This window comes from Miscanthus floridulus, chromosome 11 (genome assembly GCF_019320115.1).
Source record: "Miscanthus floridulus cultivar M001 chromosome 11, ASM1932011v1, whole genome shotgun sequence".
In the NCBI taxonomy this organism is placed as follows: Eukaryota; Viridiplantae; Streptophyta; class Magnoliopsida; order Poales; family Poaceae; genus Miscanthus; species Miscanthus floridulus.
The window spans coordinates 59,009,768-59,027,481 of NC_089590.1; the positions used below are offsets into that span (position 1 = coordinate 59,009,768).

Sequence of the window (17,714 nt, forward strand, 5' to 3'; positions counted from 1 at the left end):
ACATAAATGCATAAATAAATCAATTTCACCTATTATTAAATGATTCAAATTTTAGGGTGTTACATATACTATTACAGACTTGCTAGCGTCCGAACATACTATCCGGGATGCTAGCATCGGACGGTGCTCCCGTACACACGCCTGACGCACCCAGCTCCCTCGCCCCGCACCCATCCCACTTTAGAGGCCGCACGAGCCCACGCATGCGCGGGACCACCCTGAGCCCGCTCCATTTCACGTGCCCGCATGCACGCATCACCACCACCAGCAGGCACGCGCGGTGATCCATGGTGGCGCACTAGCAGCAACGCATGTGCTTCCCCGAGATCTACTTTTGAAACATCCAAATGAAACATCTGCAACATACGTCTAAAACAGATGAAACACTTAAAACATACATGCATAGCTATAGCAACATGTGCAACATCCGATCTACTTTTGAAATATTCAGATGCAACACTTGTAACATACAAAAAAAGACAGATGAAACACTTGAAACATGCGTCTAAAACACTTGCAAAAAACACTTGAAAACCATTGCAAAACATACGCAACATCTAGATAAAACACTTGCAACATATGTGTGAAACATATGAAACATCCAGGTAAACACACTTGCAACATGCATCTAAAAACACAGATGAAACATCGGGAACAGATGCTTACAACATACGTGTACAAACCATTGCAACATATGCAACATCCCAACCTACTTTTGCAACATCCGTATGAAACACTTACAACATACCTCTAAAATATTTGAAACACTTGAAACATACGCTTGCAACATGCGTTTTCAACAAAACCTAGCAGGCGGGGAGCAATGCAGAGCGAGATCCGACGCTAGGTCGCGGTGAAGAAGGACGATGGCACTGAGCTGGTGGCTGCGCGGGCCTCGGTGAGCAGCGGTGCCCCTAGCGAGCGGCACCTATAGTGGAGGCGGCAACAGCGGTCGGGCAAGTGCGGCCTCGTGTGGCGAGGCGCTCCCGCGCTGGAGAAGGTCGCGACGGGCAAGTGTTGTGCTCGCGGCGAGAGCGACAATTGCGCTGGAGAAGGTGAGCGGTGGGCGAGCGGCGGAGAACGCCACGACGGCTGTGCGAGTTAGGAATGTCGTTGTTTTTTGAGAAGCCGTGAAGGAAGGTAGAGGGGAGCGGGCCTATTGGGCTGGTAGCGTGCAGGCCGAGAAAGTGTGACGTCCGGACGGACGGACGGACGCCCGCAACACAGCATTTCCGATACTATTAACATAGGTATGTCATGATGTTTGAGCCAAATATACAAATGTCTAAGGCAACTACTTAAGTAAATGATTGTCATTGATTGATAGATTTTAAATGAATTGTTAATATTATTGGTATATGAGTCGTTAATGCATTTTTCATTATTGCTAAAACATATAAATATTTTTTATCACCCATGCGTGTATGTATTTTTGATGTGCATGATGGCACAACATGTATTTTTACTTAAAATTATTTTTATACATTTATAGTAATAGATTTTGATAATTTAGAAATAGTTAAATGCACCCGATGTCCATTAACTTATTACTTATGCAAGGGTTTCAGTTAGGTGTATTAACTCTAAAAGTTAACTTTCGGGTTCATATTTTTAAGTGTTTCACTACAGGTCCGTACCCCCTTTGTTTTGGCCCCTAGGTACGCTAAACTTTTTAAATGGTTCACCGTACATCCGTACTCTTTCAAGGTCTCCTTAGATCTTAGATCTGACGTGACATGTGAAGTCGGTAATCAACATGACTAGAAATTTGCAATTAGGCCCTCCTCTCTCACTTTCCTTCATTGCTTCGTTCCCTTGGCGGCAGCATGTGACACACAAGGTGCATGGTGAGCGCAAGCGCTGGCAAGCAGTACAAGCGCAAAGGACGGTGGCGCATGACGAAGGACCGGTGGCGCAAAGCATAGGGCCATAGGGGGCACAAGACGGAGATGCAACAGTGCGTGTGTCCCGCAAATCATCTTCTTCCTCTTGTTTCTTCACCACATCAATATAAGACAGCTATGGTAGGGAGGGGCCGATTCGGCCAAGAGAGCAGCCACCGGCGGCAATGGATGAAACCGGGAGCTTCTTCTCTCACCCGCACACCCAAGGGTGGTTTTAATTTGTCTGATCGAGGGTAGCAACGGGTTGGCCACAAGCATTCCTGTCCGGCGGTCGACGGCGAGCAAAAGGTAGAAGATGACGACAAAAATGGTGATCCGATATAGACTTACCCTAGATACGTGTATGCGGGGATGAGAAAGTGCGGTGGACTCATCTGCACATTTGTTGAAGCAGTAATCGCCCACACACTGTTTATTGATTCAGTTTTTAAACCCTTGCTGCGTACAAGCGATCTGCAAGCGTACACACTGTTTCGAGGCAACATGCATAATACAGTTGCTTCATTATTCAGGTCGAACAAGTGGCTCAGCCCCGGCGTTTTATTATTACTGCTAGCTAGCACGTACTAGTCGCAAAACTCTGGGTTTCGCGAGGGGTGCGACGCGGAGCATTTATTTATTCTGGACGAGCCATGCAAGGAGCCAAGGACTCGCCGACGCCAGTCGCCTAGCAAGTGAGGTTGGGCCCCGGGTCGACGCCGAGCTGCTGACAGTACTGCTTGTAGTAGCCCACCCGCGCGTTCATCTGGGCGGGGTTGTTTCCGTTGCACTCGAGGGCTCCGTTGATAGCCCTGATGGTGGCTCCGAACCCCTGCGACATCACCCGGTGCACGTTGTTCGTCCAGAACCAGAGCGCCGTCTTGAACGCGATCACGGCGTCCTGCGCCACCCTGTTGGGGTCCCCGAGCCCGTTGAAGCCGATGTCCCTCCCGGCAGGCCCGTAGTTGTAGTTCCACGAGATCTGCAGCGGGCCACGCCCGTAGTACTTCTGTCCCGCGACGCACGGCCACTGCCTGTTGCTCGAGTCGCAGTAGGCGTTGTTCTTGTTGATCTCGCTGATGTAGCAGAAATCTGCAGTTGTCCGTATCCACACAGCAGAATTACAAAAATTGATCAGCATGATCGGTCAAATCATCAAAGACGATCATGCAGAAGAGAGATTAGAGTGTGTGGTCAGTGGACGTCCAGTGAACTTACGTCCTGTCTCGTGCGTGACGTGCGCGAAGAAGGCGGCGATCTCGCGCTTGCCCTCCACCGACCCGCCACCGAAGCCTTTGTACGAGTCGGCGGCGCTCAGGAACGCACTTCGGGTGTAGAAGTTCTTGCCCTCGCACCCGTTCCCGGCCTGGTTCTTGATGCCGTTGAAGAATGCGTCGGTGACAACGTTAGCCACGTTCCCACCACCACTGCTGCTACCGCCTGGGCTGCCGCCGCCAGAGCGGCACGGGCCCGACTGGCACCCGTCGCCACAGTAGTCGTCGGTCGTGCCGCAGTAACCGAACTTGCTGCAGCAGTAGTCTGGCTGGCAGCCGCAGTTCTGCGCGGCGGCCGGGCCGGCAGCGCAGAGGAGCGCTAGCCCGAGAGCCAGGACCGCCAAGATCCTCGGCGCGTTTGCCATACTGGATCAGATCAGTACTTCAGCTTCTGGCCAAGGTTCGTTGCTGCTGCGGTGCAGCTTGTTGTGAGGTGATTTGGGATGTCATAAGGGTGCCGTTTTATATAGACATCAGGACGCGCATCTTTGTCAGTGCATGGCATGTGCGAGTATGCAACGTGGAGGATGTGGATGGAACGGCTGTCGCGGTCCACAATTGCACTGGCACGACTGTTCCACGTTTGTGATGAACTTTTGACGCATGGGTCAGCATGTATCGACAAGCACTCCAACGTAGGTTGAGATATCTTCATATTTGGATCTGCTAGCTTTCGTGTGATTTTTCGCGTCTGCGAAGACAATTGCCGTCGTCTTCTTTACCCGGCCGGCGCGGACAGCCGTATATTGTTGCTTCAATTCCACGTACCTCGCATGTGAGGATGTATTGGTGGGCTGGTGGCCTTGGTCTGCGTGTTCCAAAGGCTATAGCAGAAGTGGTCAAGCAAGAACGGAAGACTTCCAAGCTACCTATATACCGGTGATGGATTAGGCCATAATCCACTTTGAGATAAAACTTGTGACGTGGATTTTTTTTATATAAAAGATTATATAGATAAGGAAGAAAAACTCCAAAAAAAAACTAGAGTATCCGTGTTTTGCCTGTGGTTTCTCTAGAGTAGTCTGCCATGGTTAACAAAATCGGTGTTCCGCCTTTGGTTTCTCTAGAAAGCTTTTTGGAGTTTTTCTTGCTTGTCGTCTTATATATAGTTAATCCAACACTACAAGTTCAAACTGATCAACATACAAGGCATCTACATCATCTTTCACTAACTATCTGTCTATCTATATCTTCTTCCACTAATAGCTACGTCATCCTACTAACAAAGTCTACAAGATAGCTATTTATATTTTTGTTATATCTCTAGAAGGCTCTTTGCCCTTTTTCTTCCTTATTCTCATTATGCGTTGATTTAGAATAGAAGAGTTATACTTTTAGAGTAATTTAGAAGATTTCTTTGAGAGGGAGTCACCTTCGTGGGGCTTGAGCTAAAACAATAAATTGCCTCATCTATACAATGCCATTTTTTGTCTTGTAATATAGTGCATTATAGAGATTTTAGAATAGATTAGAAGAAAATACAAAAGACATATGTGCCTCACTTTATTTATTAATTAGACTCTATCATCAACTAATTGATGGTGATTGGTTGATAAATGGCAAGTAACACTACAATACCTGCTAAATTTATGTAACTATTTCATTCAAAACAATTTTCCCTCAAGACTCCCTTGTATTTGGGTATAATTTTTGACTGCTTGTATGCACTATATTATAAGGATAGAGGGAGTTTATAACACCCCTTAATGTCCCGTGTTCGCCAAGTGAGTTCTCTTTTAATCGCCGAGAAAACTGGTTGGATTATATATTACTGCATACTTACATTCAACCCCATGCAAACAGACCCTTGAAAAGAGCACAAAATTTACACAGAAATCATTTTTTGAGGTTTGATCTAACGCATATGTTGCATATCATTAGGGATTAGCAGCGCCCGACGCGCTCTGATCCACTGTTACTTGGTATTCATACTAGCCTACTGGGTAATAATGTAAGCGTACTAGGTAACAAGGTAGGCGAAACTCATCAATAGAGGAAGATTTGTGATTGATGGTATATGCATAAAATAATTCAATCGGAATAACAAATTTTGTTTTTCATTGCACACCTCGACCATTTAGGTATTATGTTGCACAGAAACCACTTTTCATCATGATTGATTGTTGCATATTGAAAATTGTCCCCTTTCCCCTCTCATTACTTTATCTATTCACTTGATGGTAAGAGAACAAGCAACACATGCATGTGTGCATGATGATTCCATATAATAGTATATATGGCCTTCTTTGTCTTTGCAAAATCTCTCATATTTCCATGTACTAATGGCTAGAATACCAAAGGTAAAAACATAATACAACAAAATGCTTGAATATAGAGGGACAACAAAGAAAATAATCGGATCAGAGTAAAATGCATCGATGATCACTAAACTTGTTTGGGAAAGTTATCTATGTCTCAAAACTTCTAAAACATAGAATGGGCCCCTAAACTTTCTAATTGTATCGCATGATGTCCAAATCCTCATAATTTGTATTGAACTACATGTGTGGTACTTATATAGTGAATGTATGATGACATGCATAAGCCATGTAGGCCCACATGCCATCTCCATATCTCTTTTCTCCTCACCTGTTCTCATACCAGGACCTACTCATGGCTGTCACCGTTGGGGAGGCGTACTGCATTGGCTTCATTCTCCTCCACCGGGCTCAAGGTTCATCGAAGTACAACTATGGACTATTCCGACATAACCACACCCTTAGCCAGTATCCCCCATGGCATTAGCTGTTGAGCCTATGCCAACTACCGCAATATTCAAGTTCTTGATGAGCATGGTCATCATGCTACTGGATTTAGGAAAGATGGCATGTGGGCTCAAGATCGTCCGTGGAACGAGGGACAGGGGAGGGAGGAGACTAGGGAGAGGGGATAGATGGAATTAACACATGGGTCCCATATGTCAGATCCATATCACCACACATGTAGCATGCCACATGGATGATTTAGTGCTAGTTATGTAGATTTGGACCTTATGTGCTATAATTAGTAAATTTAGGGGAATCCAAATCTGCACTTTAGAAGTTTGAGAACCTAGATGACATACTCTGACAAGTTTAGGGACTGCCAATATGTTTTACTCTATTTAATATATCAAAAATTGACATTTCATGTACAAGGTCACCATTTATAGGGAGACAAACTACCTTGAAGTTCTTTTACCATGTCACCCTTCCTAGCTACTTCATTTCTACTAATGTTCTAGCATATATTAGAGCAAAATGGTCATTACATATTAAATCAGTTACATAATTGTTATTTGCTTGGATGATAGAGAGATCTTTGTGTCTCAATTGCGAAGCTCCTGGAATTAGTGGAGGTGAAGTTTGTCACCAATATCCACTTGCATTAGTGAAGGTCCCGAACATAGGGAAAATCTCATGATAAGGGCCCCAAAAATCATTCGGTAGTAAGTTGCAAAGATACTCAAAACAACAGAGATTGGAATGCTAGGTTACATAAACCCCAAAGAATGGCATGAAATTTCTTGCAAAGATGGTGAAATACAGAAGATTGGGTCTTAGAGCTAAACCAAGTACACTTGTAAGGGAAATTATGATTTTAGTGATTGTGTGACATGTCCAATGGGATTAGCATTGTTTACTAGTAAACAAGGTTCTTATGAATGCAAATATATGAGCTTGGCTGAATGCATATAAAAGGAGACAAGTGTATGTGTTGATGACTTTTGAAGACTTTCCAAAGACCCAAGACATTGAAGAAATAAAGCTTGGACAAGAAATGAAGTGAGTCCTATTAAAATAAGTGCATAAGATGCTTGTTACTTAGCATTGGATGCTTAACCTAAAGGCATGAACAAATCCATTGAAGAGAACCACAATAGGGCCAAGACCCGGTGGGTTGTTATTCACCGGATGACCTAGTGCCACGATGAAGTCCACTTGATACGTGTACTAGATTAATGTCCAAAGGTGATCAAGTCAAGCGCCAGTCCCCAACAGATGCTCTGATAAGCAATAGGTGGTTCATCGAACATTTTAAGTTTGGTACTGGATTGGGGAGTTTAAGGAACTAATCATCAGGTGACTCCAGATGATAGCATTGGTCCTTTGCATCATAAAAAATCAAGGGCACAACGAATGCACCAGAAAGATCCTATTATGTGGTCAAGAAGATATGCGCCGTTGTAAGTTTAAGGTGAGATCCATTTATACCATGGAGAACATTTGTTTCTTGTATATATATCATAGCGGAGTTTGCGATACCGAGTTTGAAGTGTTGGGGATATACATATATATGGCCCACAAAACCATTTGGTGTTTTTGAAGCTTCTTAAGGTGTAAACACAGATATCTGAAAGCTTCAACATCTAAGGAGTGATCTTGAAGATTAAGGCAATTAATGCTAGTTTATGTCGATTAACAAGTAGAGCTTTAGGTGCCTAGAGTAAAGCGATGTTTGCACAAACTTGCTTGCCGGTGTGCTTGTATGCACAAATCATTGTAATCTATGGCTTCTAATCTTTTTGAGACCCTCCAACCTTAGTTGTGGAGTTGCTGTTGGTGTTGTGTGAGGGAGACCCTCAAAGACTTGGTTGAAGCTCAACCGAGTGAGTACAATGGGGAGCATTCTAGGAAAGGCAAGGCAAATACTGTTGGCATTTCTTAGCGCAATCACCAAGTGAGGAGGTTTTAAGTCCATCACCGGCAACAGCGCCAGAAATGCCTATTGGTATTTCTTAACACCATTACTAAGATTGAGTTAATCTTAGCAATGCTGCCAAGAAACATCAACTACGATAGTTCTTAACGATTACAGAGAAAATCCACAAGCGCACGGATCTATCGTTGTAGCATTTCACCTGGAAGTATTCAGGGTATCGTTATTTTTATTTTCCCAAAGGAGAGCAAGGTATGAAAAGTCTAGCATGAGCATAAACATGATTACATACTTGCATAGTGGACCATAGTGCATGACAGGGGTAAAAACGGTATTTCATGGATAGTGGACATATATCTGGGCCAACCTCAAGGATAAAAGGAAAATAAAGAATAAAATAATATTCCTACGTGGAGCTGGCATGTCTAATATAGCCATGCAAAGAACAGTTAATGATCATACAAGTTACATGACTAGAATTAGAACTAAGTGTGAGATGGATGGGGAGATCTCTGAGCACTGGTCTGCCAGCAAGCGCGAGAGACTTTAAAACTTCTACACAATACCCAGATGTGAGGGATTACAAGGGACGGACAGGGCTATCACCACCTGCTGCCTACCCCTCAACCGTGGGATACCGTCATATCTAAAGGAACATGTACAAGGAAACTACCCATATCCCCCTGGGACTCTGACCCTATGGATCAACAAGCAAGAATATGGGCAAACCCAAAGGAACGACGAACCGTCACCCCAACCCTAGCTCTACTTTTACTCATACAAATCATATGAATGATTAGCATGAAGTTGAACATGTTAAGATCATGACGCATAAACTATATGCTAGGTCATATATCATGACTATAACAAGGCAACTATACTCTAGTTCATATGCACTACTATATAAATGACATGAGAGCAAGACTTTGGAAGAACTCTTCATTGTATTATTCATACCAAGTGTTGCTTTTCTTCCAAGGAGCCAAGCCCTCCTTGATAGCTTTGGCCTTGCTCACAAAACTACTAAAAGTAAAAGTACAAGAGGTGGTAGTGAGGTGTAGCACCAAATGATGGTGTGTGTCTTGAGAATGAGCTCTAGCCCTCAATTTATAGTGGAGTGTGGTCGGTTTGGCGTCAATAAAATAGGAAACACCCGGGAACCGCCGTAGAATGGCGGCATGCAACCGCCAGGGGAAGTTGGGCCCAGGCGGCATGATAAGGACAGCACTCCTTTGGATGTACCCGCTAATCCTCCAACCGTCATGCAAGGTCCAATGACCGAGGCTCGAATGCGTCAACTCAATTTAGAGGTGAGCTCGTTCTTAAGCGATCCTTTTCATACTTTTGAGAATAGACTACTACCTAATGATGTTATCTTGCTGAGGAACATTGGAGAGGGTCATGAGGGACTTAGATGATGTGGTGGAGGTGATGATGACCAGCAAGGACGTCCAACAGAAACTGGAGGCCCGATCCAACATGATTTCGAGTCTGCCTCGGCCTCCAGGACCAGTCTGCCTTAAACTGGTCACCCAAGACGCATCCGGACTCCGTTTTCGACGATCCACATATGGTTGGAAAGCTAATTTGATAAGAAAGCCAATCCAAGTGGTTTCACATCAAAAGCCCTTCAGAATCAACAAGAATTGTCAAAACAAGTTAGCGTCTAGAATCTGTCATGGTGCTGCGACATCGTCTTTTGGTCCGTTGGACCGTGTATCGTGTTTGGGCCCATTAGGGGGCACGTCCTGGGTAGGCGATGACCCTAAGACCTTTATAATCATATGCCGCCACCAACATTAGGTTTTGAGTTTTTCTTAGATTAATCTGTCAAGAACAGTTTCGTCGTTCATCGGTTTGTGAGACCCTAACTTCGTGAGATTAATCATTCATCTGTAATTTGGTCGCTTTCTTTCTTGTTCTTGCTTGTGTTTCTTCATTGCACAGGCAGGGATTAGCCTTCTTGGTGAGGTCAACCGGATTCATGTCTCGGTTGATAATTAGAGGAGTTGTGGTGCTAAGATTACAGGGTTCGATCTTTCGATCTGAAGCCGAATCGGCGTGTCATTCTCCGCCACAACGATAGTTTCCTCTACCTGACGGAAGATCGGGATCCCTGTTCCCATTAAGTGGTATCAGAGCTAAGATATACCATTAAGTTCACATTTATCCCCTAGTTTTGAGTGTTTCGCATTCGTCCCATAGTCCAGTGCCATACTTGTTTTTTTCTGTCCTAGAACCTTCCGCGCCATAGCCTTTGCATATTTCAGTTTCAGAGTCCGTCGTGTTGAGTTTGTATCCTGATCGAGGTCTTGTTGCTGGTTAGGTTGTGTTAGAGTCTAGTTCATGTGTTTTCCCCCATCGTTTCCATCAAATCTTTACTGTCGTGACCAATTTTACGCATATTATTCCTATTTTGTTCTCTAATTCGGAGCCAATTCTTAAAATTGGTCTAGTTTTTGCATATGAACTCGGATTTTGACGTTCCATATATCAAAATCGATCTAAAACAAATTTTGTATCCGTCCGTCCGAGGCTTTGCTGGGGTTGGAGATTTTTATTTTGGTCAAAAACTGGTCACGAGATCATCTTTTCGTGGTCACAAGCTTCTTATCGTTTTTAGCACATCTTCTGAAATTTCCACAGGCTATGTCTTTCGCTTGTTGCGGCTCATATTTTCTATGGTTACTTCTTTTGTGCTCCTAAGTGAAGGAAAAATATCAAAAAAATAAAAAGAAAAAGTTGAAATTTCCCAAAAAAAACAACGACAGCCCAAAAAATAGAAAAAAGAGAGGGGCAAAAGAGGAACAATATCTAGAGGAGCACATAGAGAAGGCCAAAGTGAGCTGTGTTAGCGTGTGCTATCTTGTTCCTTGTTTGTGTTGCTGTTGCTATCCATCATACTTATTTGTCACACACCTGGTACTTGAAACATTTTAGACCAGCAACGAGAATAAGTACTTTAGACTATAATTCAGCATTACTTTCTGTTACTGACTTGTGTGCTAAATATACATATTATTCTTTGTGTGCCTTCCAAGCTCCACAAACTCTTTAGATCAGTACAGAAAAAGAGTCTTATAATCTTGGTACCACTGCCTCACAGGCATCACGAACCAGCCGCCGGTTGTACCGCCCACTGCTTGTATTGATAAGAACTTTGTAAGAGCTTGGTAAGACGCTTCCACTTGCTGTGAAAAGTGACACCACTGCAACTGCAACCACGTAGTAATTTGGTAGGGATAACTTTCACCGTTTGTTCCTATTTTTGTGTTTACAATGACAGGAGATGATAAGACTGGAGATAACAATCCTAAGGGTTTCAACGAGTGTGTCAGCCAAGAGCAACTGCAAGCTGTTGTAGAGGATGCCCAAAAAAGGATGAATGAGGCTGTCAGAAAGGCCATCACTGACGCACTCATTGAACTCAACATTGGCAATAGCATGGAGAGATTGGACAAACGAATTTCCACGCTAACCGACAAGGTTACTGAGTTGGAAACCTTTGTGGCGGGCAATAACGACGTCTCCGGTAGCAACACCGATGGTCTCTTGTCAGAAGACATGGTGCATGATGCCAGTGGGAACATAGATCGAGCAGCCTTTCGACAAGCAAGATTACGACGATGTCTTCGCCGCAACACGACAGGTATGGGTGGTGTCCACCACCATCAAGGTAATAATCACCGTGTGCTCGATGATCCTTATGCTAAGATTAAGTTCACAATACCATCTTTTTCGAGTCATTATGATGCTGAGGGATATCTTGATTGGGAGATGACAGTAGAACAAAAGTTTAGCGCCCACCTTATGCCTGAGCATCATAGAGTTCGACAAGCTACTAGTGAGTTTAAGGATTTTGCCATTATTTGGTGGAATGGGCTAGCTGCACAGGATGCTTTACCTGGTTTGTGGGAGGAACTTAAGTTAGCTATGCGTGATCGCTTTGTACCTCCTTCTTATCATAGAGACTTGCGTAAGAAATTGATGCATTTAGAACAAGGAGATAAATCTGTACAGGATTACTATGGTGAGCTCCAAAAGGGATTGATGCATTGTAGTGTTGTCGAGGGGAACGAAGATTCCATTTGTCATTTTTATTCAGGTTTGAGGCGCGAGATTCAGGACATTGTTGATTATAAAGAATTTAACACTGTCAACCAGTTGTTTCAGTTTGCTATGCTTGCAGAAAAGGAATTGCAGGGGCGTGAACAGCAGAGCAAGAGCAAGGTCAGCACCACATACACGCCATGCTCGGCACCATCTTCGGGGCTAACCAAGCCAACCACTTTTCAGGCGCCTCCACCAGCGAGCAAGCGACCAACAGCCTCTAGAGTTACCGCTACACCTAAGGCATCTCCCGCATGACCTTCAGATTTAGGTAAAAATTCTTTGCAGGTGCCTCATCCGTTGCATCGACGGGACGCACTTCGGGCATTCAGTGCCACCGCTGCCATGGCATTGGCCATGTGCAGAAGGACTGCCCAAGTTAGCGAGCATATATTGCTACAGAAGATGGTTACATCAGCACCTCTGACATTGAGGATGAAGAAGACCAAGATGCAGATGAGGAGGGCGGTGAAGTCCTTGGTGATGAGGCCATGGCGCCCTATAGGAGCATCATTGTACAGCGGGTGCTCAGCTCATAAGTCCAGCAACCTGAAAAGCTACAACGCCATAACGTGTTCTAGATTTTCTTTGTCATCAGCAACCGTCGAGCACGTGTCATTATTGATGGAGGTAGCTACAATAATTTGGTGAGTTCTGAATTGGTCAAGAAGCTTGGCTTGACCACACACCCACACCCACGTCCATACTATATTCAGTGGCTAAATGATTCTAGAAAAGCAAAGGTAACACAAACTTGCAGAGTTTTATTTTCCATTGGTTCTTATGTTGATTCTGTTGGTTGTGATGTGGTACCTATGCAAGCCTGTTCACTCTTATTGGGTCGTCCTTGGGAACAGGATAATGATGCTACACACCATGGTAGAAGTAATAAATACACCTTTGAGCATAAAGGAAAGAAAATTACTTTGGTACCTTTGACCCCTGCTCAAATTGTACAAGCTGATAGAGAACGCGCTACTAGTTTGAATGATGTTCAATCTGAAAATCAGCAAGTTGCTAATTCTATTCTCTCACCTAAAAAGGACAAGTCTACATCTAATTCTAAGGTCAAGGGGATTAAATTGAAGGGTGGTGTTATTCTTGCAACAAAATGTGACTTTGCTGAAATTTCTGATGATGATATTTGCTATGCTTTGGTATGCAAATGAGCTATGTTTTCGCTTGATGATATTGTTAGCTCGGTGCCGATTGCTGTCACTAACCTTTTGCAGGAGTATGAGGATATTTTTTCAGCTGAGATACCCCTAGGGCTGCCACCTATGAGAGGGATAGATCACCAAATCGATTTGATTCCGGGAGCAACCTTGCCCAATCGAGCTACCTATCGAGCTAATCCCGAAGAGACTAAGGAAATTCAGCGGTAGGTCCAAGACCTTTTGGGCCACGGGTATGTACGTGAAAGCCTTAGTCCTTGTGTTGTTCCTGTACTTTTGGTTCCTAAGAAAGATGGAACTTGGCGTATGTGCATTGATTATAGAGCCATCAATAATATTACTATTTGGTATCGTCATCCTATTCCTAGGCTAGACGACATGCTTGATGAGTTGTGTGGTTCTATAATTTTCACCAAGATTGACTTGCGAAGTGGCTACCACCAAATTAAAATGAAACTTGGAGATGAATGGAAAACTACATTTAAAACCAAATTCGGGTTGTATGAGTGGTTAGTAATGTCTTTTGGTTTGACAAATGCACCTAGCACTTTCATGCGCTTAATGAATGGGGTTTTAAGAGCTTTTATTGGTCATTTTGTGGTAGTTTACTTTGATGATATATTGATTTACATCAAGTCTTTTGATGAACATATGGATCACTTACATGTTGTTTTTAATGCTTTACGTGATGCACGTTTATTTGGTAACCTTGAGAAGTTCATCTTTTGCATGGATCGAGTTTCTTTTCTTAGCTATGTTGTAACTCCATAGGGAATTGAGATGGACAAGATGAAAATTGAAGCCATAAAGAGCTGTCTGGTTTCCCAAACCATCACACAGGTGATGAGTTTTCTTGGTCTTGCAGGATTCTACCGCCGCTTCATCAAAGATTTCAGCACCTTTGCTGCCTCGTTGCATGAGTTGACGAAGAAAGGGGTGGTGTTCCATTGGGGAAAGGCACATGAGGAGTCCTTTGATACTTTTAAGGACAAGCTCACACATGCACCATTGCTGCAACTTCTAAATTTTGGTAAGACTTTTGAGCTAGAATATGATGCTAGTGGAGTTGGCATTGGGGGTGTTTTGATGCAAGATGGTAAACCCATTGCTTACTTTAGTGAAAAATTGCATGGTCCTGTTCTGAATTATTCCACGTATGATAAGGAATTGTATGCACTTGTCCATTCTTTAGAGACGTGGCGTCATTATTTGTGGCCTAAAGAATTTGTTATTCATTCTGATCATGAATCACTTAAGTATCTTCACTCTCAACATAATCTGAATCGTAGGCATGCTAAATGGGTTGAATTTATTAAATCTTTTCCTTATATTATCAAACACAAGAAAGGGAAGGATAATGTGATTGCTGATGCTTTGTCTAGACGATATACATTGCTGTCCTAGCTTGATTGTCGGATTTTTGGGCTTGAATTAGTAAAAGAACAATATGCGCTTGATCCTGATTTTAAGGACGTGTTGCTAAATTGTAGAGAGGGACGTACATGGAATAAGTTTATGATCAATGATGGGTTTTTGTTTAGAGCTAACCACCTATGCATTTCAGTTGGCTTCATTCGTCTTTTGTTATTGCAGGAGGCACATGGAGGTAGATTGATGGGATATTTTGGAGCTAAGAAGACAGAGGAGGTGCTGTCCACACATTTCTTTTGGCCTAGGATGAGGCGAGATGTAGAACGGTACGTGGCTCGGTGCACCATATGTCAAAAAGCTAAGTCGCGGTTGAACCCACATGGTTTGTATATGCCTCTTCCTGTTCCTTCTACTCCTTGGGCCGATATCTATGGATTTTGTGTTGGGTTTGCCAAGGACTAAGAGGGGGAGGGATATTATTTTTGTGGTGGTTGATCGTTTTTCTAAGATAGCACATTTTATTCCTTGTCATAAGAGCGATGATGCTGTTCATATTGCTGACCTTTTCTTTCAAAAAATCATTCGCTTGCATGGTATGCCTTCTACTATTGTTTCAGATCGCGATACAAAATTCTTGAGTCATTTTTGGCGCAGTTTGTGGAATAAATTGGGGACCAAGCTGCTGTTTTATACAACATGTCATCCCCAAACTAATGGGCAAACAGAGGTAGTGAATTGAACATTGTCCACCATGTTGAGAGCGATTTTGAAGCGCAATTTGAAGATGTGGGAAGAGTGTTTGCCGCATGTGGAGTTTGCATATAACTAGGCGGAACATTCCACCACCAAGGTAAGTCCTTTTCAGGTAGTGTATGGTTTTAACCCTTGTGCTCTATTGATCTTTTGCCTTTACCTACCACTGAAAGAACACATAGTGATGCTAGAGAGCGTGCTGATTTCATTCATAAGTTGCACGAAACAACTAATGCAAATATTGAAAGAATGAATGAAAAGTATAGAATTGCTGGTAGTAAAGTAGAAAAGAAATTAAACTTGAACCGGGTGATTTGGTTTGGCTACATTTGAGAAAAGATAGATTCCCTGAACTACATAAGTCTAAATTAATGCCAAGAGCAGTTGGTCCTTATAAGATAATTGAGAAAATAAATGATAATTCCTATAAACTTGAGTTGCCACCCGAGTTTGGGGTTAGTCCCACCTTTAACATTGCAGATCTAAAGTCTTATTTGGGAGAAGAAGATGAGTTTGAGTCAAGGACAACTCAATTTTAAGAGGGGGAGGATGATGAGGACATCACTCCTTCGTATGTACCCGCTGATCCTCCAACTGTCATGCAAGGTCCAATGACCCGGGCTCGAATACGTCAACTTAATTTAGAGGTTAGCTCGTTCTTAAGCGATCCTTTTCATACTTTTGAGAATAGACTACTACCTAATGATGTCATCTTGCTTAGGAACATTGTAGAGGGTCATGAGGGACTTAGAGGACGTGTTGGAGGCGATGATGACCAGCAAGGACGTCCAACAGAAATCGGAGTCCCGATCCTACATGATTTCGAGTCTGCCTCGGCCTCCAGGACCAGTCTATCTTAAACTGGTCACCCAAGACGCATCCGGACTCCATTTTTGACGATCCACATATGGTTGGAAAGCTAATTTGATAAGGAAGCCAATACAAGTGGTTTCACATCAAAAGCCCTTCAGAATCAATGGGAATCATTGAAACAAGTCAGCATCCAGAATCTGCCAGGGTGCTGCGACACCGTCTTTTGGTCCGTTGGACCGTGTATCGTGTTTGGGCCCATTAGGGGCGCGTCCAGGGTAGGCGACGACCCTAAGACCTTTATAATCATACGCCACCGCCGACATTAGGTTTTGGGTTTTGCTTAGATTAATCTATCAAGAACAGTTTCGCCGTTCATCGGTTTATGAGACCCCAACTTCATGAGATTAATCATTCATCTACAATTTGGTTGCTTTCTTTCTTGTTCTTGCTTGTGTTCTTCGTTGCGCAGGCAGGGATTAGCCTTCTTGGTGAGGTCAACCAGATCCGTGTCTCGGTTGATAACCAGAGGAGTTGTGGTGCTAAGATTGTAGGGTTCGATATTTCAATCTGAAGCCGGGTCGGTGTGTCATTCTCCGCCACAACGATAGTTACCTCTACCTGACGGAAGATCGAGATCCCCATTCCCATTACGGCAGTGGCTGGGGTGTGGCCGCACCCCTGGTCCACCTGCACCCTAGTGGGGCTACCTCACTATAGCCTTCACATGGTCGGTTCCTAGGTGGGCCTGCGCCCCTCCCACATCGGTGCTCGACCTAGATTCTTCATTGGAATGGGCCTTTGCTTGAATCTTTGGTGTAAAATCTGCATTATGCTTTCTCTTTTGTGCATTTTGATCATTTTCCACTTGTATTCAAATATTTGTCCTACAAAATATGTTTTCTCCAATACAAGTGAAACTATGTTAATAGTTAAGTCATATGTGTCAAAAGATTGTTTAATTCTCCTATTTTGGATAATAATTGGCGGTCGAATGTTGTCGTTAGTGACCACCAACGAATCCCCCAAGCTTAACCTTTGCTCGTTCCAAGCAAATAGCTAAGTACTTGGTTGTTGATCAGGAGTTGCTACTATGCCGATACAATTCACAAATGCCATGTTTATAACAAAATATTCTTCCACAATTCAAATAAGTTGGCATTTTTATCCACCCTTTACCTTGATCCCTGTGGGGCGCTGTGACAGAACCGCCCAATTTATACAAGATCAAGTATGGCTGTCCCCGCTTAACATGTTGACACGTGCATACTCTCACTTATATAAACCCGGTAGTCCGCCGAGTGTCACGCAGGACCTCAGTAAATCAACATCACAACCAAGATCGCGTGATTAAGCAAATACACATCAAATACGTAGAGTTGCAGCGGAAATAATATTACAATTGTTTCACAAATAATAGTATAAGTTTGGATTTCAAAACCGATTAGTGAAAACAACACAACTTTCAAATGATTACATTAATATAAGCTCCAAATACGTTGCTAGCATAAGTGACATCCTCAGATAAAAGCGTATAGATGAGAATAAATATAGAGTCACCGAGCCCACCGGCGGTTAGCCACCATCTTCAGCAGGCCAAAACCTCACCTGCAACATGGTGGGATAAACCCTGAGTACTCGAATGTACTCAACTAGACTTACCCATCATAAACCAGAAATAAAATTGACTCTAAGGAGTA

The 17,714-nt window shown here is 43.4% G+C and overlaps 1 protein-coding gene across 1 annotated transcript; it reads right to left on the reverse strand.

Annotated features, from left to right (window-relative positions):
* Positions 1-2,340: 2,340 nt before the first annotated feature.
* LOC136493189 (endochitinase A) lies at positions 2,341-3,563 on the reverse strand. Its single transcript, XM_066489242.1, has 2 exons — positions 3,102-3,563; positions 2,341-2,975 (listed from the first exon to the last, which is right to left on the reverse strand). Exons 1-2 carry the CDS (start codon positions 3,520-3,522, stop codon positions 2,572-2,574), a joined length of 825 nt encoding a protein of 274 aa, XP_066345339.1. The 5' UTR covers positions 3,523-3,563; the 3' UTR covers positions 2,341-2,571.
* Positions 3,564-17,714: the final 14,151 nt, after the last annotated feature.